The sequence below is a fragment of the Xiphophorus maculatus genome, chromosome 3 (genome assembly GCF_002775205.1).
Source record: "Xiphophorus maculatus strain JP 163 A chromosome 3, X_maculatus-5.0-male, whole genome shotgun sequence".
In the NCBI taxonomy this organism is placed as follows: domain Eukaryota; kingdom Metazoa; phylum Chordata; class Actinopteri; order Cyprinodontiformes; family Poeciliidae; genus Xiphophorus; species Xiphophorus maculatus.
Window position 1 is genome coordinate 14183270 of NC_036445.1, and position 26903 is coordinate 14210172.

Genomic DNA, 26903 nt, shown 5'->3' on the forward strand with positions numbered 1-26903 from the left:
CATTATAGCTGAGGGAGGTTCTCAGATGTAACGTTACAATTTCATACAAAAACAGCTTTTCCTACTTTGACCTAATAATAGACTGAAGTTCTTTTCAGTGGGATGCACATAAACACAATAGGGAGTAGTTGGCTCATCAGTCAGAGGAGAAATGACAAGGCTTCACTTGATCAATACACCAGACCTTGTTAACTGAGTCACAGAAAAGCAGCTATTCTTAATATAAAGAGACAGTGCACCCAGAGGACAAGTAACGTTTCAGAACTAGATGATGGGAGGGAAAACAAGCCCACATGCAAACAATGAACAGCTCACTGGGACTGATGAGTCTTTAAATTAAAGTTTGAGAGTTAGACAACAGCGCATGGCTGCACTGGAAATCTAGACGATGCATTTGTTACTTTTAGGCTGGAATATTGTAGCTCTTTATTATCAGGATGGCCAACAGGGGAACCAAGAGATTTCTTCTGTTCATTTAATCCTTGTTAAATTTGTAATAGAATTTAAAATTCTTCGTTAAACGAGACTTACTCCTTCAAACTCACTCTGTGGTGTCACAAGAGGCAGTAATCCATTAAAGTGAACATTGAACACGGTCTACTGAATTCTTTTGACAACCTTGCTTTTTACCAGTTGGCATTATATGATTTTCTGAATCTGACTGTTAACTTTGTAAAGAAATACACTGTTTCGGCCTGGCTTTATTGGAGTTATTGAAGTCTCACATACTGACCAGTAAGGGCTACAATTTCAGACTTAAATAATCAGCCATCCATGCTTTATCATCAGATTTTTGTTGCGGACCTCCACAGTCAGCACCTCTTAAAACTGACGTGAGAAAAGACTCACCTCAGTTGATTCGAACACTGTGGGCGGGGCCAAAGTGTGTGAGCGAAGTTTTCAGGTAGGTTAATATGCTCTTGCTCTTTGCCACAGGAAGAGGTTTTGGTTCATCTCTGAGGGACTGCTGGTATTCATTTTTATTTGATTTAACTCCCGTTTTGGAAGAAAGATACAGTTCTCCTGTTGGGTTTCAGTTGGGTCTGGTCTTCGAAGATGAGTGCTGCCACATATCACGTAAGTTTGTCGCACCTGACGCAAGTTCTTGTTTTGTTTTTCTTTTGTCGTTGTCACCATTCCTATAAATTGCTCCCCTCACACAGTTTTGACGCAGTAAACTTTGCCGCGGGTCTCCTGTTTAAACTCAGTGTTTCAGTCAGTACGGACTGATTCTCACAGTCAACAAGTCTGACAGTTTTTCTTCCAGCAGCTTATTCCCCACAGCGAAACTTTAAGTTGACAACCTTAGTGTGCTTCCGGGGGCCTCACCTACCACATAAACAAATGGCATTCATGTGATCATATTTTGTCAAAGCGTACTTGAACGTTTAAATTTAGTCACTTATATATTATATATATATACATTGATTATTCACATTGCTCATAATAAAATTAGCTAAATACGATTTGGTGTCAGATGAGGTGCGAGTTATAGTGTTTCAGTCGATGCTAATTTATTTGTATTGAATAAATTATGTGTCATCTCCGACATTTGTGTCTTCTCTCTAGTGGAATTAACTTTTTTCATACTGAAGGACACCTCCTGGTGTTTAGTTTGCGTTCTTAATACACAGGAAAAAATGCTTTAACATGCTTAAGCTGCTCTTAAGCATGTCAAGAGCATGCTTAAGAGCATGCTCTTAAGCATGCTCTAAAGCATGCTCTTAAGCATTAATAATCTCTGGGGAGATTATTTGTATATGTATATATATAAACAATCTCATTTCTAGTGTGTTCATTCTGACATGCTGGATTTTACAAGAAAATTTTGTGTTTCGTCTGAAAGGTGTGGACTGTATGTTTGTAGGTTGATTTCTGTTGTGTTTTTGTGACATCCATTTGCCTGTTTCTAAGATTAGAGCAGCTGTCTTGGTATAGCTGTGATCACTTCAGCTTTCTCATTGTATAGATATGTGGAAAACCTTTTGATTTATGCTTTTCTTTTAGCTCTGAATCTCCCTGTCTGGTGTAATTGCAGTAATTCATCACATACATAGAGAGTCAGTGCTGCTTATCTTATAGGGAAACTAAAGGACTGACTGCTCATTTAAAATGCCTTTAGAATTATCTTTTATTTCATTTGGACCATCTTTCACAGAAAATTTATGATGAATCCAATCTGAGAACATTAGTTTTAATAGGGAAGAATTAACACTATAAGAAACAATATTTATTTTACCAACATCCCTGGTGATATATTTATTGGCACCCCTGCTTTTCTTACCTACAGACATCTTCTCTTCAGCTCACTCCACAGCTTGCCTAGAGGATTTAGGCCTGGAGTTGAAGGTTGCCATTAAAAAAATAAATGAATAAAAAATATGTCTGGCAAAACAGTTCAGTGTAGATTTTTCTTTATATAACTGAAAGGCACTAAAGACTCACTTTTAGATTACAGTTGGAGTCTAGCACATTTTAAATTACTTACATTTGAAATGTTAGGACATTAAATTATTTTTCCTGACATCCTTCCGAGGATATTTATATACCAATATAGAGCAATACAAATCCTTATGTTTGTATGTATGGAAATCTTGGTCTTTGGGTCTTTGTAGACCTGGTATCCGTCTTATCAGCCTGTTCACGGCGTCTTCTTGCGAGATAAATATGGGGCCTTATCTAGTCTGGCAGCCAATGGCTAAAAAAATTAAAATCTTTGTCTGATGTCATGTTTATAACCTATGCAAACGGAGAGTAAATATGAATAATTAGAAATCTTCAGGAAACTCTGATCAAGTCCTTAAAGTAGAGGGGATAAATGAAAAATATATACATACATATTTTGCATTGCTCTATTAGTGATTTTGTTAAAAAATAACTGCACTGATTTTTTTGGTCACAGAGTAAAGACAGTTTCGTTAAAGAAAAACATGTATGCTAATATTTCCTATGAACTAAAATATACACAGTAAAGCTTCCTGACCTGGAACTCTGTGGAGCATTTACAGGCTGAGTTAAAGTCAAACTCTTGCCTAGAAGCCCTAATGTGCTTCCAAGAAACTCCGAGTACTGTTCAAGCTGTCTTGTTTTTATTGTTTTTCTACATCTGATGGTGAGGTATCAGCAGCACAGCTGGAGGGGAGTCAGATGTTACAATGGTATATTGATGTCTTTTGTGAAAAGTCTTTCGATAGTTCAGAAATTAAGCAGACATTGCTGTCATGCAACAACTTCTGAATTGTGTCAAAAACACCTACAGGTCAAGGAGTTCAGGAGCATAGATTATGCAAAGATATGTCCTTGTGCTTCAGTCTTGTTAGGAACTATTGAATAATATCAGTATCAGTAATGGTGGAAAAAGCAAAGTCCAGATAGAGAGGTACCTATGCAAAGTTTCGGATTTGAAATCAAAGGGTGGGGCAACATTTAGCCGGCTGCTCTATGCAAACAGTTTCAGCTATTAAATATGTAGCTGGGAGAATTACACAATAACAGGCTCAAAGCAAGAGAAACTCTGTTTTCCTTACAGGGAAAAATCTTTGATGGGTTAGTATACACTTTAGCTGTATTATGTCATAATAAGTACTGTTAGTTGTAATCCAACAAATGCCAGATAATTAATAAATATGCATCATAACCTAAGGAATGCAGGATCGTTTATTAAAAAGACTGAAATATTGCAAAACTCATGATTCTTGTTTGGAGACTTTTGATCACAGTCATCTGGTTGAGAATGAAAATTTTCAGATTTTGTTGAAGTGACTCGATTTCAGAGTGACCTAACCACAGTGATCATTTAGTACTGCTTAGGCATGAGATAGGATGAGATTCTCAGAGTATAACTAACATTCACTAAAAATGACTAGAAATAAACATCGGATTGACCATGATTTATGGTATTTAAAAATAAAACTTCAGCAACAATGTGTAACATAATCTAATTGATTTGATTTAAAATAGAAAATCTATCCATAGTGCTCATCGTTGTAAAAGCTGTTAGTAGGATATTAACAGCTTTTAATAGCCTACTATCCTACTAACTACCTATTTAGGAGATAAATAGGTAATTTATCTCCTATGTTGATTCTGACATAAAACAAAAATATGGACTAAACACCTGCTTAATTTGGGATTTTATTTTATTTTTTTGTAAGTCCTTATTGTATAGTATTTTGCTATCTGCTGTTTTGGAGTTTACCAGAAATATAGGATTGTATATTGGCTGACAAATGGCAACCAGTGGGAAAGACACAGTGCTCTGTTTCTATATGAAGTCGGAAAAAACCCGTGATGTTTTCTAAATCTTAAGAAAAACGAAACAAAAGTGACGCGCATCAAAAGATTGATGCCAGGCGTGAATCTAGGCTTGCAGAGGTTTAAAAACGTAGTTTTAAAAATCCTAAAATTTACCATCAGACTTTATTCATAGTTTACAGCTCATTTTCAAAAGTGCCAGAAGAAAGTGTCAGAGTGACAAGAGGGTGTTCTAGTTAATAGTGACTAATGTGTCACCATGCTCCTCCCCCACTTGTTGCAGCGTGTTGGTACATCGTGTCTGTCGGCGTCTGAAAAAAATAAGGCTCGTACAAATTGTTCTGCTTAAATGAAAAGCTGATTTGGCTTTTAGGGTACATTTGCATGGCAAAAACAATTGTTTCTAAAAACCTCCACCCATCACTATTATTAAGATTATGCTGATTTTAGATCTAAAGTTAGCAATTTGGTATGCAACCGTGTGTAGGCTCATCTTGAACAGCTGCCCTGACTAATTCACCAACAATTATGAGTTTGTTATACTTTCATTATTAATCTAACAGCATTTAGATTAATAAGGAGACTTTTTATCTAAATTAGATTATTGTTTTTTGCAATAAAATACCAAATAATAATTTGAAAAACACTACTAAAGTTAGCAATGTTCATCATTTTTGTTTAAGTCAGTCAATCAAAAATAATAGTAAATACTGTAGATAAAATTACTATAACTAATAATAGTAATAATCAATCAGTACATTATTTTAGCAGCAGTGAAAATAGATTTGCTTTTCTATTTTTTTAGGTAAAATTATTTAACACATTGTTTCTTCCGTGCTTTAAGTTTTGGGCAAATATCAAGTAGCAGTGGGTTTTTTACTCAATGTTATCGTTCTATGATGATCTCATACAAGCCAGTCTGTCACCCTGTGTTTCTTCATGTCTAATTTTTAATCTAAAATAGTTTTTTTTTCCTAAAGTGGCATACATCAAACTATTACCAAAGGGGTTTTTCCTTTTTTTTTTGTTAATATTTGATTTGTCACATACAATGAGGTGAGTTTTCGACACAGAGAGTGGGAATGCTGTGATTAATGTGGTGAGACGGGTCTCTGCTTATGTGGTGACACAGTGGGACGGTTGGTAAATAATTATTTAGAAAATACAGTTTTTTTGCATGTGAGAAACATCACTTAGTTTTCATATATCACAAAGATAATGTTTAATTGTGACACCTCCAAATTATTTGTATATCCTCATGTGGATTTAGCAACATAAGAGAAGTCATATTAAAAAACTCGTGAGCTGTGAAGAAAGACTTGGTTGTGAAAAGAATAGATGCCTGGCCATGTTGTAGCAGTTTGGTTTGTTGCTATGTTAACAGCTGCTACTGAGGGTTTTGGCTTTTATGCATCTCACAGCTGCACTGACCTTAGCCCTGAACAAGGGAGGTGTAGCATTTCTGATTCCTTTTTGATAGTATGGTGTTCACACCCAAACAAAGCTGGAAATGAAAAAAAGATTGGTGGCAGACTCACTGCTGCTCCAAAACAGGGCAAAACCTGCCTGACAGAAATACTCAGAAATTACATGTGAGACACACTCACCACAATAATATGGTTCCTGGGCTCTTTCTTTTTTTAGCTTTCATAGGTGAAAGACAAAAATATCAGTCGGCATGGATAATACTACGAACCTGAACCTTAAGTTATTGGGATTTGGAGATCAACACAACTTGTATATCTGCTGTGTAAATAAAAAAATTTCGTTAACATAAAATAACTTTAGGTGAACTGTTAAGTGCTGCAATCCCAACTGAAGGAAAAAATAAATGCTGTAGGGACTTTCAGACCAATCAGTCCTGAGGCCCTGTGGCATATAATATTAGAAAGTCCTGGTATTTTGGTATTGTAGAATATTGCAAAGGCAGTTTTGGTTGCACCAACTATGTAATTTACATTGCCTTCACTCTTTTTTTTTACATGTATTATTATGAGGCTTCCAACACTCTCTGTAACCTTTAGCATCTCGAACACTTTTAACTGTGTCTAAGACTTAAACATTGAGAAACCTCACAACAAGTGGCATAATGTTATGACAACTATTGCTGCACTTCAAACTGTGCACAGTAATATTGCAATAACAGCTTAGTCTCAATATATTGCCCAATCCTGCAAAAGACATTCATGGGAATGTTGAGGTCACACAACCACTATCAAACAAATACTGGAAAACAGGTTGAAATTAAGTTTTAACTTCTCTTACATTATAGTCACATCTGGTCAGAGTACTTTTCTCAGCCCATTTGCTTTGTCCTACATGGTTTATGGCAAACTTAAAACAAGTTTTCTTGTTCTTGACACTCTTCCAAAAAGAACATATTTGTGAAGTTTATGAAAGTAGTATTCTGAGCAGATGTCCTCACTTGTGGATCTTCATGCATGACCAGTCAGATAGGTTACTTGATCTACATCATTTGTGCTGAAGTTTAGTCCTTGAGAGCTCCCATCCTGCAACTTTTAGATGCATCCCTTCTCCAATATACCTGAATCTAATTACTGAATTCCCTCATCAGCAGTCATTCATCTCTGCAGAGGCCTGATAATGAGTCATTCATTTGATTCAGGTGTGTTGGAACAAGGGTGCATTTAAAATTGGCAGGATGGGAACTCTGGAGGGAGGACTGTACTTGGGCACCCCTGGTCTACATGATGTTTATTTACTAATGCTCTATAACAAAGCTCTGAGCCCTTCACAGAACAGTTGCATTAGTACTGTGATGAATTTATACACAGATGGACTCTGTTACAATTCGATGACTTTTTAAGGCAGATTTTGTCAAATGTTATTGTGTGTAAAATCGGCAGAATACATATGGGTGTCAAGGTTTTAAGTTTAGTAAAAAATATTTAAAATGATGTACTCTTTTTCTTCCACCTTTTAAATATTTTAGCAAAGCATTGGATGTGAAAAATTTGAGCTGATGATATGCTGGATAAACAACCCGTGTGGTGGGTGTGAAACTGACATGTTTTTAGGCTGCAGATGATCAGGAGTTGACATTTGCAGAAATAGTTTTTTGTTCCTTGTGTTAGAGAATAAAGTCTTAAAAGCAAGACCGTTTTAACAAGGCCTGATAAAGTGTTTCACATGGCTCGGATACACCAAGACATCTGAATGATGTCAGGAGTTTGTTTTTCATGTTATGTCAGTGTAAAATTAATTTAGAAAGCACTTTGGAACAAATATGTTCCACCAAAGTGCTGCAAAGTCAGAATAATAAAAGTAATGTTGTGAGATCAGTAAGAATGTAAAACAAAAAAATAAGCATTTAAACTAACTGGATAAAATAAACAGAAAAATAGAAAGAAAACGGGTACAAAAAAAGTATGCATTAATAATATGGCTAAGTTATCATGTAATGGCAGAAATGTTTTTCCAGTTTACTTTATAGAAAAACAAATTTTAATGAATGTTACTGTATGAGAAACCATTAAAAAATATGTTGAAATCTTGCAGAAACTCACAACAAGCCAGAGCAGCTTAATTTTAACCACACCTCACTGCAGCAGCTCTAGTCAAACCAGTTAAACCAAACAGCAACACTCACATGGTACTAACTGCAAGTCTGTGGCTCAAGTTGATTTGCTGTCAAATGCTTTCATAGAATGGGCTGTTGTTGCCTCTTCTTTGAAATTAAGTAACACTTTTGGGCGAGGGAGAGACTTCTCATAATGCTCATGCGGGATGGTATGTCTTTGGAGTAGTGAAGAATAGGATATGATGAAGCATATGTAATGGTATAATTAGGCCGTGATCAGGGTGATTGATGTAGAAGAACCTTGGGGCACTTGCTGACCCTCTATCTAATGATTCTCCTCATTCTGGCCCATGATTGCTGTTACAGATTCCAATTAGAGAGCATGTGTAGAAGCCTGAACTGGGCAGGAATGGACCTTAATTGCCATGAGTTATCATCTAGGCTCAAGTAATTGAGCCCCCATCTTAAGGAGCAGCACATCTGACAAATTGATTTAATACCAAAGTGATTCTCCATCCCTAATGGCACTCTGGCTTCTTCACTCATGGGCTGCAGGCACTGAATTCATTGTGTGTTGATTACTGAGCAGCCAAAACCTTTTTTTCTCTAAGTCCACCCACTCGAGAGAGCTCAACAACACACGCAAACTACCTTCAAGCGCTTCTTAAAGCAGCATGCCTGTATTTTCCCCAAGCTTATCACTTAGTGATCATCCAGTCTTTGAATATATGTAAGGCATGTTGCCATGTAGTTATGAGGGTGGTAGTAAATTTGTCAGTGTTGCAGAACAGGTTTTTTTTTAGAAAAAGCAAACCAAGCATCCTGTCAGAGCTTGTTGGTCTTAGAAATTAGCACAAGGTGTGTCGCTTCATAACAGCTGGGTCTCACTGTAAAACTCTCTTTTCCTTGATTACATTATGGCTGTTCTTGTATTAGACTTTCCATTGTAATACTTTTGCATGAAAAGGTTTAACCAGTTTTGAACTAACTCTCTAATATCTTAATGAGAAAATCCCTTTCTTTTTTTTCAACTTCGCATAGTGTCCCACTTTGCTAAGTTGGGAAACTTGCTGGTTATAGATTGTGACTTTCTCTGAGCTAACGCTTAAATAAATTAATAATGTTTTCTTTTTATAATTCTCATATCACTATTATGCATATTTACATTTCAGGTTACCTGTATTCTCTACCTTAAGCTTAAATGTTTCTGATCATAAAAAATACTAGATAAAGATGATCCTTGTAAATAAAAAAAAAATATATTTTTATTTTTGCATCCTCCATTCAGACAGTCAAATGTGGTAGTATTGTGATGGTCTCGGGCTGCTTTGCTCCTCCAAGTTAGCAACTTGCTGTAACTGATAGTTATGAATTATGCTTTCAGGCAATAAATAATACAGGAGAAAGTCCAACTATCAGTTCATATATTAAACTCGAGGTCACGTGGGCTGTGCAGCAGGACAGTGGTTCAAACGCACCAGTAATTCCAATCCTGAGTGATTTCTAAAACAAAAAGAAGCCAGACAAAATTGTGTTTTTGGATGGGGTTATCCAATTTAGTATGACAAAAAAGTGAAAACAGAAGAAATCTGTAACGGAGCTAATACATTTTCATAGCTCTATATTGTTGCCAAAATAATTTTTTTTCCACCTTTTCCTTTCATCAGCACCAGAACGGCCACCGAGAACAGGTAGTGTTCCTAACCAATGAACCGAAGTCCTCGTCAAAGACGAAGAAGATCGGCATCCTGATTGCTGTTCTTCTGGCGCTTCTTGCTGTCTTGGCTGTCGCGGCATTCCTCATTTGGTTCTTCGTCTGTAAGTAGTGATCATTTATTTCCGAATTTATTTAATGGAGCAGATATTCAGGGACCGCAAATATTTAGATGTTTGGACACTCTGCGGAAGTCCCTAAACTTTCAGCATAGATTTGCCTAATGGAAATAAGAGATTCGTGTATTTACATTGCATGCATTCCCTTCTGCCAAAACAGGCACATCACAAAGCGCAAAGTGGATCATTTACACTTGCTGTGAAGGCAGAGCTCTTTGATACAAGAGTGTAAGAGTGGCATGTTTGGACTTTAATTTCCCATTAGTGTTAGTCGATTTGACAGCTCTGACGTTCTCCTTTTAATAATGCAGAGGAGAAAAATGTCATGAGCCATGGCACAGTTTTCTTGTCATTTACGCAGACAGAGACTGATAAAAAGGCCTGTGAAGTCTCCATAAACACCATCTTGATTCAAGTGGCTGTTTTTAATTGCCATGAGAGCCAAACTGTCTCCACAGCATGCGATCATGCTGTAAAGCTTGAGGACTGTGCTTCAAGGCCCCGTTTTAAAAGTTTCTTCTTTCATCAGTAGCAGCCATCTTAAAGCATTCTGTTGATCAAACAATTGACTCTCATCTGTGTTTCTTCTCTCAGTTAGTGATAATTACAGGGGCACACTAAGTATGCGACAAAAACCATCAGTGCAACTTTTCAGTGGTCATATGAAGCTCGGGGATGTGAGTTATGACCAAAATCTCGAAGACACAACTAGCCAAGAATTCAAAACTTTAGCTTCAACACTGGAAGACCTTGTGAGTATGGCATCCAGATTGTCTCATGTATTTATTCTCCTGTACACATTTCTGCTACTTTTAATGCCTTACTCTTAGTCGTCCTCTCTCGGAAAAGATTAACGTTGAATGCTGTTAGCGATTGCTTTCTAAAATGTCCCTCCCAGCCCAAAATGACTGCTTTAACAGTCCCATGGTCTTAGAGCAATGCTCAGGAGGAGCGTGGCAAATGTCACGGTCGGACAGTGGGGGAGCAGGAGGGCTGTCCAGTCACACCCTCGATTCCCGAAACCACACAAAAAAATAATCTTGTGAAAGCGCACATGGTGTCAACTCAACTCCACTGGACCGCACACAGAGTTAAAAGACTTGCTGGGGTCTAAATGACCCCATCTCTTAAGACTGCAGAAGAGTTAGGGTACCTCTGAGTGGGTGAAGAAATAAAAATAACAGTAAATTCCTTGAGTGATTTTTCTGAACAGCATTGGAAGGGATGTTGTAGTACCACTCAGGAGCTTGTTGATGACAAAAGGCTCCTGCTCTTTGAGCACATATTCTTCAGTGAAAAAATATTGCAGATGAGAATGTGATGCCGACATCAGCAGGAAGTTGTGAGAATTTGACTAGATTGGTAGAAAGCTTTTTAATATATAAAGTTTGCATAGATTGTAAAAAAAACCCAACTTATTTTAAGAAATGTTTTTTTCACTCATTTTGTATAAATGGATTAAACATCCATTCATGCGTCTTTTCTCCCCCCCACCCTCCTGACCTCCTTACGGGGCTGGTGTCTGGCTCCAGCATTCATTGTGTGAAGAACACGGTTTCTTATGATTCATTCTTATGATTAACACATTTGTAGTCACTCTAACTAATGCAACCATGTTACTTATATAATCAGAATAGCACAAAGTTCTTAATTAATATTTTCTTTATAAGTATAACTCTGAAATATTACATTCTACATGTAGCACTAAAAACCTCAAGTTTGAAAATCATAGCAGTCAGCTGCCTAACACACTTGGTAGTTGTCCGCCTGACTGTGCGTCTGTATGTCCATCCATTCATTCATTCATTCATTCATCAATTAATTCATTCATTCATTCATTCTCTAACATGCTTATCCTTGCGGGGTTGTGACCGGGGCTGGTGCCTATCTCAAGCAGTCAACGGGTGAGAGGCCAGGTACACCCTGGACAGGTCGCCAATCCATCGCATTGACTACATGGTAGCCATAGTTGGCCAAATGTGATTTCAGAGCAGTACCTTATGATAAGGGATAGTCTGTTGCTTCTTTAGTACACACAAGACTCTTGCAATGGCTATTTTTTACGATTAGAAATAAAATTATATATTCTTATAAGTGACAGACAAAAATGTGCTTCTTTCTAGTCTTCTTGAAGAGACTAGAATCAATCCAGCAAAAACACTACCAAAACTTGCAGCAGCATGATGTAAAATTTCAACAGTTTCGGGGCTTTATCTCTTTTTGAAAACCATTGTATACTTTGACATTAGAAAATGGCCCATTTATAATGATATGCTATACTTGAAAATTTAAAACATGCTTCAACCATTTGTTTTTTACACAGATGGTTGAATGCTACCAGAATGACCCACTCCTCACCAAGTATTACACAGAATCTGCAGTTACCGCCTTTAGGTAAGATATTCACTTTTTCATATGCCTAAGGATTAGACATAGTGCATTTTTCACCATCTCATATCCAGATTGCAGTTTTCTGTAAATTACAGTTATTTACTATTACAGTTAAAACGTTTTTTCACTACTTTCTTTTTAAAGTTGCTTTATGCTGGTCTGGGATGTTGTTTTTTTTTAATCAATTTTTCTATGAGTTCCTTAACTTTCTTTTCTCATCTTTAAACACCAGTGAAGGAGTTATAGCCTATTACTGGTCTCGGTTTGAGATCCCAGTCAGCGACCTGGAGATTGTGCCAGAGTTCTCAGAGGAGCGGGTTTTGGAGGCACTGGAGAAAAGCGTTGCGTCACAAAGTACTAGGTCCAACCTTAAAGGCTTCAAGATTATTGAAATTACTGCTTCACGTAAGTACCTTCAGAACCACGTGTATGGGGAAAGCTTTTAAATGTAAGCCTTAACTGGCTTTCAATAATTACATTGAGCAATCAAAAAAGATAACATGCCGTGAACAAAGATCTAAACAAGGTCTTTGTCATGTCTCGTCATCATTTCTTTTCTTTTTGCTTTGCATCCATATCACAGTGGGCTGCTCTGAGTTGTGCTGATAAGATAATAACAGATAAGGCAGACCACTCTCAGCTTGTGCTGCATCTGAGATTGCACATTTTATGCTGTTTGGATCCTCTAATGATATTAGCCAGGCCCCTGGCCTGCTTCGAGAGAGCCATTTTTCTTCCTTCTGTCTCCTCAGCACTCGCCTTGCATTTGTCGACATCCTGGCCGTCAGCCGAGTGCTGGCCCTTGTGACTCTGTGGTTTTTGGTCCTCTTTAAAATGATTTCTGTTGGTACAATTTTGATGTTGCTGTCCCAGATAGTTAGACAGAGATGTATGACTTGCTGCTGTAGGGCAAGGTGAGATGGAGCAGAAAGAGGTGCGCACCATCACCAGTTCCCTTAACCGCAGGGAAATGGAACAGAAAATGTGCAACCCAAATATTTTAGGCTCATACATCAAATTCTATCAGCCTCACAACTTTGGTGACCCGTCCTTACCTCTTTTCCTCCTGTTTTCCTGTCACCCCACCCCAATGTCTTTGTCTCCAGTCACAGATGCTCGCATGGCCAGGAAACCCACGGGTAAGTACAGTATGTCCTGTTTCAATCACCTGCTGCTGTAATTTTCCAGCTGGCTAGATGCTTGCCCTCCTGCCAGTCTTTAACAAATGATGGCCCTGTCCTGCGTAGCGCTTGTTTTCATCTAAGATTGCTATCCTTGTTGCAGTTAGTTTAGGTTGCTTTACCATTATATCTGTAAGGCTAAGTGTAAAGTTATCCCAAAGTCTTGTTTTATAATTACATAAAATAGCAGACCATGTGCCTGATTTAACTAAAAACATTATTTGCATTATTATTCATAAAAGTATTCATCAAACTATGTTTTCCAGCTATAAGTTACTTTTTTCATGTCTGTGTCCAATAACCTGTTTGATTTGAGCAATATTCTTCTTGTTCTCAGAGGACTGCTTCTTTCGTCTGGAAGCAGTTGCGGATGAGCAAAGCTTTACATCCCCCGGGTATCCCACAGGTTACAAGTCAGAGTCTTATTGTCAGTGGCAAATCCGAGCAGCAGAGGAGAACACCATATCAGTCAGTTTTCCAATTTTCCACATTGAAGATGACTGCAGCGATGACTTTGTCTCAATCTTTGACTCTCTGAGCCCTGATGATTCTCAGGCCATCACAGTGTAAGTAGAGGGGGAAATGCTTGGAGAGTTTGTGAGATGTGATGGTTATATAAAATGTAATAGAAATGATTCTCTGAATAAGTTAAGTATATACTGTATATAGTTTTGCAAATGTATAGGCCATATTCAGGATCGTCAACAATTGCCATTGGTGTCCATCCATTTGATTACCAGAGGACTGTTGGTGGATATCAGTGAAGATGGAAGCCATTATCTAAGAATCTCTACAGATTCTTAGATATCTGTAGAGATTCTTGGTTCCAAAACCAGCATGGGTTCTGGTGGTTCCAAAACCAGCATGTACCAGGGGACCAGAAGGCTAACAGCTTTTATGGTTGCATATGCAAAAAACTCTGATGTAGGAGGAATTTAGAGAGGCTATGAAGAAATTGTTTTGTTTTGTCTTAAGGAAGTTCTGCAACAAATGTACACAACTCAGGAGTGGAAACAAAGAGCTGTGTATGGTTGGAAAAGGAACTTGAAGGCTGAACTGAAATTACTCATGTGGGAGGGAACAGTGGCAGGGTCTTCTCATTATAGTCACCATGTTCTCCATGGAGAAGAGCACTTAATCTGAGGATTTAAGGGGAAGCATATCCATAAGCATATCCATGGCAGAAATAAGGGAACAGTTGACAAAGCTTTCTAGTTATTGGGTTCCATGGTAGATGATATTTGCAGGGCTTTTGTAGCTCACAAATCTCTACAGTATTGCTTTGAGGCCTGGTACATCCCACACATGGTGGCAGACTGAGATGGATGTACCAGATTTTAAGAGAGGGAACCAGAGAACGTGTTCCAGCCATTGAGCCACCAATACCATGTCCTAAATTTTAGAATATGAGAAAGAAAACGGACAAATTCTTCAACCTCCGAATTAGGAGGAGCCGTATTGCTTCCATTCAGGCCATGGAACAGGAACAGAACAGATCTTTAACCTCACCAAATTGAATACTTTTAGAAGACTGCGTTTTACTTCATTTTCTGCACTTATACAAACAACAAGAATCTAATTATAGTTACATTTGCTAATTCTGCTTTTATATATCTGGGTATGGCAGGGATTTTTTTTTCTTATTTTTTGTGTTAGCCATGCGTGGCAGCTTTTGTTTCATGTGCTTCAACCAGAATTTGTCTAGTTTATTTTGCCTGAAAGAGTAGTAATTCCCAAAAGACAACCCTCCATGAATCACTCTCTTTTTGACTGAAATGTTGCACTGGGATTTTAGAATAAAAGTTGTTTTCATGTGGGTGGAACATGTTCCACTTCATTCCTTTTTTTTCTGGTTTTGTGATTACATTTATTTTCTTTATTTGCTTCAGAAGCCTTCTGCGATATGCATTCCTTTTTTATTGTCAGCTTTCGAGCCCTGAGTGAGATTAAGTTGACTCAGAAAGACCTCTCCTTTCAGATCTATGAAAGATGCCAACTTGAATCTGACTACACCACTGTGTGTAATTGCATTTTGTCTGTGGGGGAGGTCGCTTTTTTATGAATCTATCAGTTACTGAATGCAACATCAGTTGTAGCTGCAGGCAATTTTAAACTCAGAAACCAATGCCAAACAAATACGGCCTTACCGAGTGATGCATAACATTTTTTTCTATAACGGTATTGAGCGATGGGCTTTATTCAAGGTGACATGGGGTTTATGAGAGCCATAATATAATACTCTATAATGACATTATTCTACAGGAGGTGAATGTATTGCTGCTCCTGCAACGTCATTTACACCTTCATGGCTTTTCCTCTAGCCGTGCTCAAACTTTTTTTTTTTTGTTAATCTAACAAATGTTTGACTTAGAAACTCCACCTAAGCAATTTCTTATTAGTGCTGATACTACTCTTCTTATTTATTTTTTCCCCCTGACAGCTCTTTTATTGATTTCCTCTCAAAATGTTGTTTTTTTATGTTTGTAGCAATGTGCTGGTGTTTTAATCTTATTGAATAAAAAGAATTACACTTGTGTGTTACAGATCCACTTTCTTCAGTAAATGCTCTGAGCATGGAGAACATTATTTATGCTTGGATGTTGGAATTCATTTAGAATGTATCCTTACTGGTTTGTTTTCCTTGTTTATCCACAGACAATGTGGCCAAAGGCCTCCCACTAACTCCCTGAGCGTTGTGTCATCCGGTAACATCATGCTGATTAACTTCATTGCTGACACCTCTGTCCAGAAGCCAGGCTTTGAGGCACAGTACAAAATTATACCCAAAAATGAAGGTACATTTTCCACACATTCATAGTACTTAACATGATCTGTTTTACAGGTCAAATCTTTAGGATTATAATACATTTCTTTTAATCATTAGTATTTTATGCAGTTGTTGAAATCAGGATTTCTACACATTTTACATTTAATAAATACCATACTTTTCCAAACATTGTCTTTATCATTCTGACATTTGAGTTGAAAGAATTTAACTCAAAAGTAACTGGCTGGGCTTTCTAGATATTTTTTATGATCATGATAAAAAAATGTTTCACCATATTTCCCATTTCTACGTCTATAGCCCAAAGACTAAATTACTGGTGGCTAAAATTCTTCTCAATTTTAAAACTGGAAATCAGCTTTAAAATCAAATTCTTTGTACTGAGAATTTGATTTTTTTTTTTTTACTTGGATATCAAAAATGCATAGACTATGAACTCCATATTTCTCAAGTGCTTCAAAATGATTGGACTGGTGCCATTTATTTCTAGATGTTTTTAAAGTGTAAAGAAATGATAATAACTAACAATAATAATGCATTTTAGCTTCCCAATGTGATCGTGTCCTCAACAAAAACGAAGACAATTTCACATCTCCGCTTTACCCCAGCTTCTATCCTCCTGCCACGGAATGCACATGGACCATCAAGGTTTGAAAGACTTACAATCTCATTCTCCAACCCCACACCTCACGTTTCCTCCACTCTTGCCCCTTCCTTCCTTGCACCACACCTTTTCCCTCTCCTCCATCCTTAGCCTGCTATCAAAGGAATGCTGAGCCAGCACTGTCGAAGCCAAGCTGTTCAGTACCTCTTCTATCTTCATCTGTCAGGCTGCTGTTGCTGCTGCAGCTTGAGCTGAGCTGCAGGGTTTAGTGTGTGTGGCTTGTTTAAATGTGTGTGTGTGTGGGGGGGACATGCATGCAAGTGGATATGACTGTATTTGTACACCCACAAACCACTTTTGATGTGTTACAGCCTTTGTGTTTGCACTTGGCTGTAGAGGCGTGTCTCTCTGTGTGTGTAGGTGACACATTGGTCAATAATGTTGCTACAAATCAGTCACCTGAAATTTTCTGCTGCAGGTCTCTGCAGGGAATAAGGTACGTGTGACATTCAACATCTTCCGCATGAAAGAGCCGGGCGTAGATGTTCGAAGGTGTCACAAAGACTATGTGGAAATCATGGGGAAGAAGTAAGACTTGATTTACTGGTCTGTAATTGTAAGTCAGTGTCAAGTGACTCAAAGCATAAAACAAGGATCTCTGACACACTGTCATGCTTCACATGTCAATATGTGAAGCATATCGATATTGTGCTATAACAAGATACTTGCATATACAGTATAAAAATACACAGCTCAGTTTTTTCTCATTTTATGACATTTTAGATTTGTTTTATAATAATTGTCTTTACATTCAGTCATATTTGGTAAATATCTAAGATAAACTTTGGTCCTTATTGGGCCTATTTTGTCAGACTTCCACTTGTTTTAAAGTTTTATTTTGTGTCTGTAGATTTGGGCAGGCTCTGGTGAGCAGCTGACATTGAGTCACATTTTCCTGACTTATCAGCACAAATAATTACCTGAATGACATGTTCTTTCATTTTTCCCATTTTGAAGAATGTTGAACAGAAATAAACTTTTTACTTATGTTTTTAAGTTATTGATCACCAATACCAAATATGTGAATTATTAGAAGTACCACCGCTGGGCTTGAATGTGCTGCATATAATTTTTATCTGGCATAAAATTTTATAAGTAAATCTTTTTAGTCCCCCTGAGCATTATTTCCAAATCACAATACACCTTATGCTGATTCTTTGATTCAGCTAGTTAACTATCAAGTGACATAAATTAAAGCAAAAAAAATTAAAGTTAATTTATTTATGTGCATCTGGAGAGGGGATTTAACCTAGAAGGATGATGGTGCTTTTAATATACAGTCAAATTCTGTCATTTTTATGCAATCCAACACAACTGCATCTTGAAACCAATGGGTCCTGTGTCTCAGATATTGTGGAGAATTGCCATCTTTTATTCTGGCCAGTCAGACTAATGAACTAAAAGTGATCTTCCACTCCGATGAGTCCTATACTGACAAGGGCTTCCATGCAACGTACACAGCCATCGATTCAGTTGACCGTAAGTTGATTCTTGTTTTTCTCAACCACATATACACCACTATTTGCGAGCATTGAGTGAAGTGTTGTAACATGACAGTGACACACTGAGCCTGCCATTACAGTGCCAACAAAGGTAGTAATTTTGTGCTTTGAAGACAAAAAGACTAAGGCTTATTGACAATAAAGCTAACGCAGTTTGCTTTACACAGACTTGGAGATTGCAGGACTGAAATATAAGAGGTGGACTAATTACCAGAGAGCTTGTTTAGTGGGTCTGTTTTATTTGTAGCTGTCAGACAGGAGTGTCCCTTCTGCTCTAACATTGGTTCTCTGTTTGATCAAAATTGATTTATAATTGCCCTGATCAGCTTTTTTATGCCTGCTGTGAGTATACCATCACTCCCCTCCCAGTGACTTTGTCATTGCTGTCTCCTTATGTCCCTTTCTTCTGTCTACATGAGTAGCTTGCCCTGACCAGTTTGCGTGCAGCAATGGCTTTTGCATTGATAAACAGAAAAGGTGTGACGGCTGGAACGACTGTGGCGACATGAGCGACGAGAAGAAGTGCAGTAAGTTGATCTGGCGAGACTTTTTATTCCTTTAATAAACCCGTCTCTACACCCCCTTCCCTTCCTATGCCCCCCTCTCATTTCTTAAAAAGAAATAGCTTATTTTAAAACTATACTTTATAATGGCCTTCTTGCCGAGAGTCAGATGCGAAGATGGATACCACTCTCATCTCTGCCTGGTAAGTGTTGCCAGCAGCCAGTTAGCTTAGCTCAGCAAAACGAGCAGGAGGCGGGGGAAACACTTAGCCGGCATCTGTCCTGAGATAACGAAATCTGAGGAGCATAAAAATGACAAGCTGTGTTTTTTACGAGCCAGATCATGTCTTATCTTCTCCTCAGTGCCACGCTTCTAGACTCTAGGAAATCCTTTAGTGCTAATAGCCAAAAAATCAGGCACAACTTACCAAAAGTTATAATTTAAATTTTTTTCCACATTGATCACTTTGAATTAAACACTCAGAACATGTTACATAGTAATTACCATGTTTTTTTTTTGTTATCTTAAAGCAAGGGCCAGACAAGATCTGCAGTTTTCCTTCTTACCGCCGTTTTTTTGCTTCACGTTCAATTCAACCATCTTGATATTTTTACAAAAACTGTTCAGTTTTTACTTTGCAGTTCAGTTATTACTATCTGATGCAGCCAATACATGTTTTGTTGTTCCAAGGTCATTTGTTTGTTCATGTTATTTATATGCACATATATGTGCAAATTTCCTTTGTTTTAGAATGTGACAGTGACCAGTTTACCTGCAAAAATGGTTTGTGCAAATCAAAACTCTTTGTATGCGATAATTCCAACGACTGTGGAGATGGGAGCGACGAGAAACTATGCAGTAAGTATGAATATCTCCATTCATGATTCAGAGCTATTTAAGGCACCAGACTTCCAAGCAGAAAAAAACATGACATTGAAAATTAACCACAATGTGGATGATCACTATAGTTCATCTCCAGAGAGAAGTTTAATATATTCTGGGGAACATCTCTCTCTCTCAGCTGTTTTGAGCTGGCATGAAACCTTGATACTGAGATCCTAATGGAGGTTTATTATTAAGCTGATGGTATAAGTTGTAAATCCATCCTAGAGTAACCTAAAAGCAGCAGTTGCTGTTTATTAGTAATTCATAGCCATCAGGTACATACTGTATACGGCTTCATCAGAGAACTTACAGGGGTACTGGCTACACTGACCTCCTTCCAAGGTAAAAACCTAACCATGCCAGTACTAAGCCGGCGGTACACCAAGTAACAATGTGGGACAACCATTACAATGGTCTTGGTGGTGCAGCTGCTATAGACATTGCTACTGTTCTGGCTCCATCAATAAGGATGTTACCAAGTAGCTGAAATTAACGGTCCACTATCTGCATGTCAGTATATAAGGCCATCATCAGGGTCCTTGCACACAGTTTGTTATGGAGTGGGCTCCTTTCTGTGTAGAAGCTCACACCTCCAAATTGTACATCTCCTCTCGCTGCAGATGTTTTTACAGGTTGTATTACAAATGCAAATATGTCATTCAGCTTTGCCATGTTATCAAGGAAAAGCCTTGCCATGGTATTAGCAGGGGAGGAATAAGAGAAAGCAGGCACTTCTTGGATTTATATTGCAATTATACAAAAAAATCCTGCTAAAAAAACATTTTAAGCTTCAGAGATTCTGAAGTCGGAGGTTCTGAAGCTTGGGCTCTAATTTTGTATTATGGCTTTTTAGATCTCAATCTGTAATAAATCGGCCCAGGTGTAAATTATGGCATATATTTGGTAAACATCCTGTCTTTAATCTTTTTATGCTCCTAATACTGATAATAATGTAAGCTGAGTTAGTTAAGTTCTTCTTTCCTGTTATTGTCAGTAAAACATTAAATTATTCTCTACCAGCCAGCTGACCTACGTTGTGCAGCAACAAGCACTGCTGCATCACTCTATCTACCACTGAAAATTTTGGTCACTCTGGGACCTTTTCGGGCAGGTCATTAAAGCACTTCAAAGTGTAGAAATGGTATGATCAAAAATATAAGCCGTTTTGAAACTAAACTTTTTAGAAACTTTGTAAATCTTGAAAGCAGTAACTGACCCCATGCAATATGGTCACTCATACCTGGGATGTGTGTATACATCACTACACATCCTAATACTTGCAATAAAGATTAAGCCAGATGCTGATGCCTTTTTTTTCTGCTGCACTAATGTCTGTTTTTGATATAACTTCCTTCTAAACTTGTTTCGTCGACACCAGGTTGTCAGTCAAACGAGTGGCGATGTGGAAATGGAGTTTGTCTTCCTCAAGATGTTAAATGCAACAAAATGAAGGACTGTGAGGATGGAAGTGATGAGGCCTCATGTGAAGCCTGTAAGCAGATGACCAAGTTTTTGCTTCTTATACAAAACAATCACCTCAGCATGGTTGTGGGTATAACAAAAACGTTTCACTCAGGGCTTTGTCTTAGTTCAAACTATTTCTCTTTTCACTGTTGTTTTTACTCTGTTTTATTTCCTGCTACTCTCCTTTTCAGTCTTCATCAATTTCTCTCTGATTCCCCTCTTGCAGTCACAGACGTTCACAGAGGGCACGATTGCATTTCCTTTTGATTTTCACTTCTGTGAATAAGGAGGCATATTAGGCCTTAATCCCAATCAATACGCCCAATCAATGCAATCTGCTGCTCAATCACTGCACATTGTGCATTGGAGCCTCACTCTGAAGCCTCACTGATTGCGTAGTATTTCACCGGTTAAATGTGTGTTTTCACTTCGGGTCCTGTCTCCACCCCCCTTTTGCAGCCCCAGATTTGTGCTCTGACTTCAGCTTTAAGTGCACCAGCGGGGAATGTGTCAACAAGGTGAATGCCGAATGTGACGGTGTCAACGACTGCCCTGATAATTCAGATGAACAATCATGTGGTGAGGAATCTTCCTCCTTCTTGGACTCTTCAGTGTTTTGTTTTTTTAAACAGCTGAAGCTGGATTTAATCTCGTCACTTTCAAAGAAGATTATAATTGCTAGATTGAGCTCCACGTTGGGTTGTCGTTAGGAAGAAGAACTGTGTTTATATATATTTACATATATATATATTTACCATATTTAAGCCTCAGAGAGCACCTGCATTTTATTTTAATTTTTATTTACAAATTTTACTGTGTATCTCATTGGGATTTAAAAACTCAATAGCATCAACAGCAATGACTGACATTGTGTTAGTGTTCATCAAAGTCAATTTAATTTTCTGCTTTTTTTTTCCCCCCACCATTTATCGAGATAGGATTTTTCATTTCATCTCTGAAACCTTTCTCTGTTGTATTCCAGACTGCGGCACCAGGCCTTACAAGATGAACCGAATCGTAGGAGGGCAGAACGCTGATGTTGGGGCGTGGCCCTGGCAGGTCAGCCTTCACTTCAAGAATTTTGGCCATCAGTGCGGCGCCTCGATCATTTCAGAGAGGTGGCTCCTGTCTGCAGCTCACTGTTTCGTCAACACCATGTCCTCAGAGTGAGTCACAGAAGTCTTGCACTTACAGGAATGCACAAAGCTAAAACAGCACAACTTTTTAGATCTTCTCTTCACATCATACTTTAACATTTTCTAAGATGGATTCAACTGGAAAGAAAGATACTAGCAGTCTACAACAAATACAGCATCTCTCCCTTACAAATCAGCATTTCTTACTGTGTTCACCACAGCAGCCTGTTGGTGGTGCACTAACCATTCTGTTCAGCTTGAACACGGTCATAATACATTCATTTATGACAGCTGCGCAGGGTTTTTTTTTTTTTCAGACTTGTGTACAATGTTGAAACGGTTAAATTAATTAGGACATAACCATCATAAGGTGTTAAATATTCATATTGTGAGACATTTAGTCAGTTTCACATCCATTTAGTGACCTTAATGCAAGCGTTGCATAAAGCACACACTTATTTGTATAAAAACAATCCCCTTGAACTTTTTACATGATCAAAACCTCTACCATTTTGATCAAAACATAGTGATGCATAGTGTCACTATGGTTTTCTATGACAAATAGAAAATCGTGTATCATAAAAATGATACACGGTTTTCAATGTATTTTAGAAAATATGTATCGGAAGCAAACATTGACCCATTGCTTTCAGGCCTTATACAACCCTGCTTTACTGTAAGCCTAAATTAAATCCAGTGCAACAAACTGTCAAGTCACCTAATTAGCAAATACTCTATATGCACATAGTTTGATCTCAGTGTTAATACACTTTTATGAAGGCCTCAGAAATTTGCTAAGAACACTGATGAACAGATAGCTTTATAAAGACCAAGTAAAATAATTGTGAAGAAGTTGAGGGGCAAGGTTATAAAACTTTATCCTACGTAAGCTATAAACATCTCATAAAGCACTAGTTTTATCAGATGGTCCCAGAAAGTTCCCAGAAACTTAACACAAATGAAAAACTACCAAGATCTCACCTTCTACCTATACTGTGCAAGTAGAGCATAAATGTGAGAGAAAAACTGCAGCGATTCACAGTTCAAGTTGAAGATTCTGTTCACAGGAAATCCATTAGTTATGCAGTCCACAAATTTAGCCTTTATGGAACGGTGGAACAAAATCTATACTTTTTGGGAGTGACAGCAGTATGCTGTGGGGATGCTTGTCTTTCAAGGGGCAATGTGTTTTTAGGCACACAGTGCCATTTTATAACACAATTAAGTAACTGTTAACCTCCAGTTGTTAGAAACATGCTGTATAATTCACACAATATAAGAGATTTGACTTCACAATTTGACTCCTTGAAATTGGGCATTTGCCTCTTTAAGAAGATCCTACACTTTCTAACACATTGTTGTAGGTTCTATCTTTTCCCCTATCTCATTTAGCCTGTTTTAACTGCTTACACACACACACACACACACACACACACACACACACACACACACACACACACACACACACACACACACACACACACACACACACACACACACACACACACACACACACACACACACACACACACACACACACACACACACACACACGCTGCAGCTCACATAACCATGTTTATGTGTGACTGCTGGCAGTCATATGTAAACAGACTGAAACTGATTCGACTACCCTTTATGGAAGCTACAGATTGCAGAGAAGAATAAAAAGCTAAACTTGCCTCACTTGGTTTCATCCATAAGGTGAGCTAAGGGTGGCCCCATCGCTGGGCGGTGAATGTAACTCTGTATCTGTTCCATTTGTATGACATGCATGGCTTGTAACATTTGATCATTTTTCGGCATTAAAGCCTGCTTTTATACATAATCAAATCTAATTATTTTTCAAGGTAATTTACACTCAGGGGTTCTGGTCGGGTCCTGAAACTGGTGAGGGGCCTGACCACCAGCAGAACTCAGCTTGAGGACTGAAATTTGTTGAAATAGCTAGCACATTGTGAGAGCTGGCTGTGTGAGAGCTGGTATTTAAGAACCCAAATAGCTACAGGAGAGTCAATGATTCTTCAAACATGCATGAAACACTCGGTGTAACACTCCAGGTATGTTTCTGATGAGGGAATAATATAACATGTAAAATGTTGATTTTACATAATTCCTCCCCTCCTACCCCCCTTTAACATTGTTTAAAGTTGATGGGAAGATAGAAGAAGTTAAAGCAGTGAATTCCTGGAAGAAAACTTTCTTGATGCTGCAAAGACTTAAGGCCAGGGTTGGGAACTGTGACACAATGGATGTGAATACTTTTGCAAGGCACAGAAAATGATTTACTTAATGTCTCTCATGCTTTTACAGCTATCTTGATCCAATCAACTGGCGTACATACAGTGGTTTGAGGGAACAATATGATACAGAAGATTCTCAGAGGCGTAATTTGAAGAGGATTGTTCCTCACCCAGATTACAATGAAAAAACCCATGACTATGACATTGCACTACTGGAGCTCACAGAGGTGCTGGAGTGGAGCAACACTGTCCAACCAATCTGCCTCCCTTCTTCCTCCCATGTCTTCCCTTCCGGATTGTCCTGCTCTGTCACGGGCTGGGGCGCACTCCGGGAAGGAGCTACTGGTAAGAATTCTCTGTAGAATTATGTCCATATTCTTCATTTCCTTATATTTTTAATTGCAAATTTGAATAATGTTTTTGGCTCTCAATGATGGCTAATTTAGCCTTTCATCATATTTTTTCTTTGTGGTGTTTCCTAAAGCCATTGTCTTCCCTTCATCTCCATCTCTCCACCTATATTGTCGCTCGTATTGTTTCCCACGTCTCCCAATATAACACACTTCACTGCTGCTTTATCACTCTTCCCTTTTGCCTTACCTTTTTTCTGATCTGCTCCATTCACTTAAGAGACATCTTCTGTATCCATAAGTCACCAAGAACTCCCACTCTGAAGGGACGTTTCATAAACCTATGTTAGCAACCTCTAATCCAGACCATTAACACCTTTTGATGTTGGCCATGAACATTAAGCTAACATGGCCAGAGCCGCTGACCCCTCTCTTACCACTTTTGCAGCTATGCTGCCAAATTTGCTGCAGGAAGCAACAGTGAAAATCATCAATGACACAGTGTGCAACCAGGTCATAACTCAACAACAGGTCACCTCCAGGATGCTCTGCAGCGGATTCCTGACAGGAGGAGTCGACGCTTGCCAGGTGAGACCGTGCAAAATTTTCCCCAGGAAAGAAAAGCGAGACGTTTTCACATCTTTGTAATTGCTGTGCCATCCATCACAACCAAACACAATCTGATGATTTTACTTGCTCACCTGTGGCGCTCACCAGGGAGACTCCGGAGGCCCTTTGTCGTGCAGGGAGGAGAATGGGAAGTGGTTTCAGGCCGGCATTGTGAGCTGGGGTGAGGGCTGTGGCCGTCGGAACAAGCCTGGAGTCTACTCCCGCGTCACCAAGTTCAGAGAATGGATCAAAAAGGAGTCAAACATTTGATGAACATGATGTGTGGAGCAGCAGCAGGAAAGATCGCAATGCTGGAAATGCTGGAAACAGAACATTTTAGCATGGTTCAGGCCAAGTCTTTTTGAGTTTTATCTATTCTTAACAGCCGGCTGAGCATACTGTTGCATGGGCCCAGCTGTTCACATGAATGACTTTAAGCACTTTATGTGGTTGCCAACCTCCCACAGGAACTCCACAGACTCAAGTTTTGCACATTTTCTAAAGGTGTTTCTTAGCAGTGTGTCATGCTGCCATCTATTGAAGCAATACTTAACTGATGGATACAAGCCACAGTGTGTACAAAAAATGAAATATGTATGATTTGGGAATACTTTTTTGCCCCATTGGTTGTTTGGTTTAACTTTTTAAATGTTTTACTTGGATTTTTACAAACTGATTTTCTTTGTGTACAGTGCCATTAGTGATTTTTATTTTGAAGATTTTTCCATTTTCTATACCCAAACTAATTTGATCTCACTTTCCGACATGAAGTTAATGTTCCACCATTCTTTCATAACTTTAGAATTTAACTTAAAATGTAAACAAAACTACACATTTGAGTGGGTATGGGGGAGGGGGGTAGTGAGGTAAAATTGAAATGTCCAATAAGGAAAAATGGACCAACACCATTTATATACAGTCATTTTCATGTTATGCTTAGATTGCATAAATACCAGGAGCTGGCTGCAATGGAAGGCAGAAATTGTATTAATCAATCTAAAAGCCTGTGATTTGCTTTGGAAAATGGCCAATGGTTAAAGTATGCCAGGTTTGTTATTGGTGGGTCAGACTAGGCAAAAATATCACAGTGGTTCTTGAATAATGGTACTGGAATGTTTTTGTGTGTTTCCCTCCTCACCCCCCCTCTACCCCCACCCCATATTTTCCTGTTTTTATATTTCCATCGTTACTGGCTTTTGTCTAAATTTGTAAATATTTTAAAGTATTTATATATAAATTGGTGGGTGGAGGATCCAGCTGGTTTGAGCAGACCAAGTCTATGATTAAAGCTCAGGATGAGAGGTGTCTTTTGTTACAGACGCCAAGAGATTAACCACAGCTAAGAGTATTTCTACTCAAAACCAATTTGACAGGGTAACCAATTTTAGGCCTGACTTGATTTGGGATAAACTAGCAAAACCAAAGGTGTGAATGTGTATTCTTTGCAAAAAGTATTGGGGAGGACTAGGTTGGTTTGTAATTCTCTCTTTAAGGCATATTGGCTGTGAATTAAAGCAAATACCCCTCTCTTTGTCTGACCTTTTTCCCCCTTTAAACAACCTCA

The 26903-nt window shown here is 38.3% G+C and overlaps 1 protein-coding gene across 1 annotated transcript; it reads left to right on the forward strand.

The window, feature by feature from the left end:
* Positions 1-904: 904 nt before the first annotated feature.
* On the forward strand, positions 905-26866 carry LOC102229221 (suppressor of tumorigenicity 14 protein homolog). Its single transcript, XM_023330212.1, has 19 exons — positions 905-1077; positions 9463-9613; positions 10223-10380; positions 11952-12022; positions 12252-12424; positions 13126-13158; positions 13538-13766; positions 15856-15995; positions 16530-16633; positions 17068-17177; positions 17998-18128; positions 18574-18678; positions 19406-19513; positions 20919-21032; positions 21464-21583; positions 21987-22170; positions 24451-24725; positions 25179-25318; positions 25448-26866. The coding sequence occupies exons 1-19, from the start codon at positions 1057-1059 to the stop codon at positions 25607-25609; spliced, it is 2529 nt and encodes an 842-aa protein (XP_023185980.1). The 5' UTR covers positions 905-1056; the 3' UTR covers positions 25610-26866.
* The last annotated feature ends 37 nt before the right edge of the window (positions 26867-26903 follow it).

Excerpts from the sequence above, each read along its gene's own strand:
- LOC102229221 (XM_023330212.1), top strand. The coding sequence starts at position 1,057 with ATGAGTGCTGCCACATATCAC. Across the intron at positions 15,996-16,529 it reads AATTATACCCAAAAATGAAG|CTTCCCAATGTGATCGTGTC; the intron begins GTACATTTTCCA and ends AATGCATTTTAG. Across the intron at positions 21,033-21,463 it reads TGAGGCCTCATGTGAAGCCT|CCCCAGATTTGTGCTCTGAC; the intron begins GTAAGCAGATGA and ends CCCCTTTTGCAG.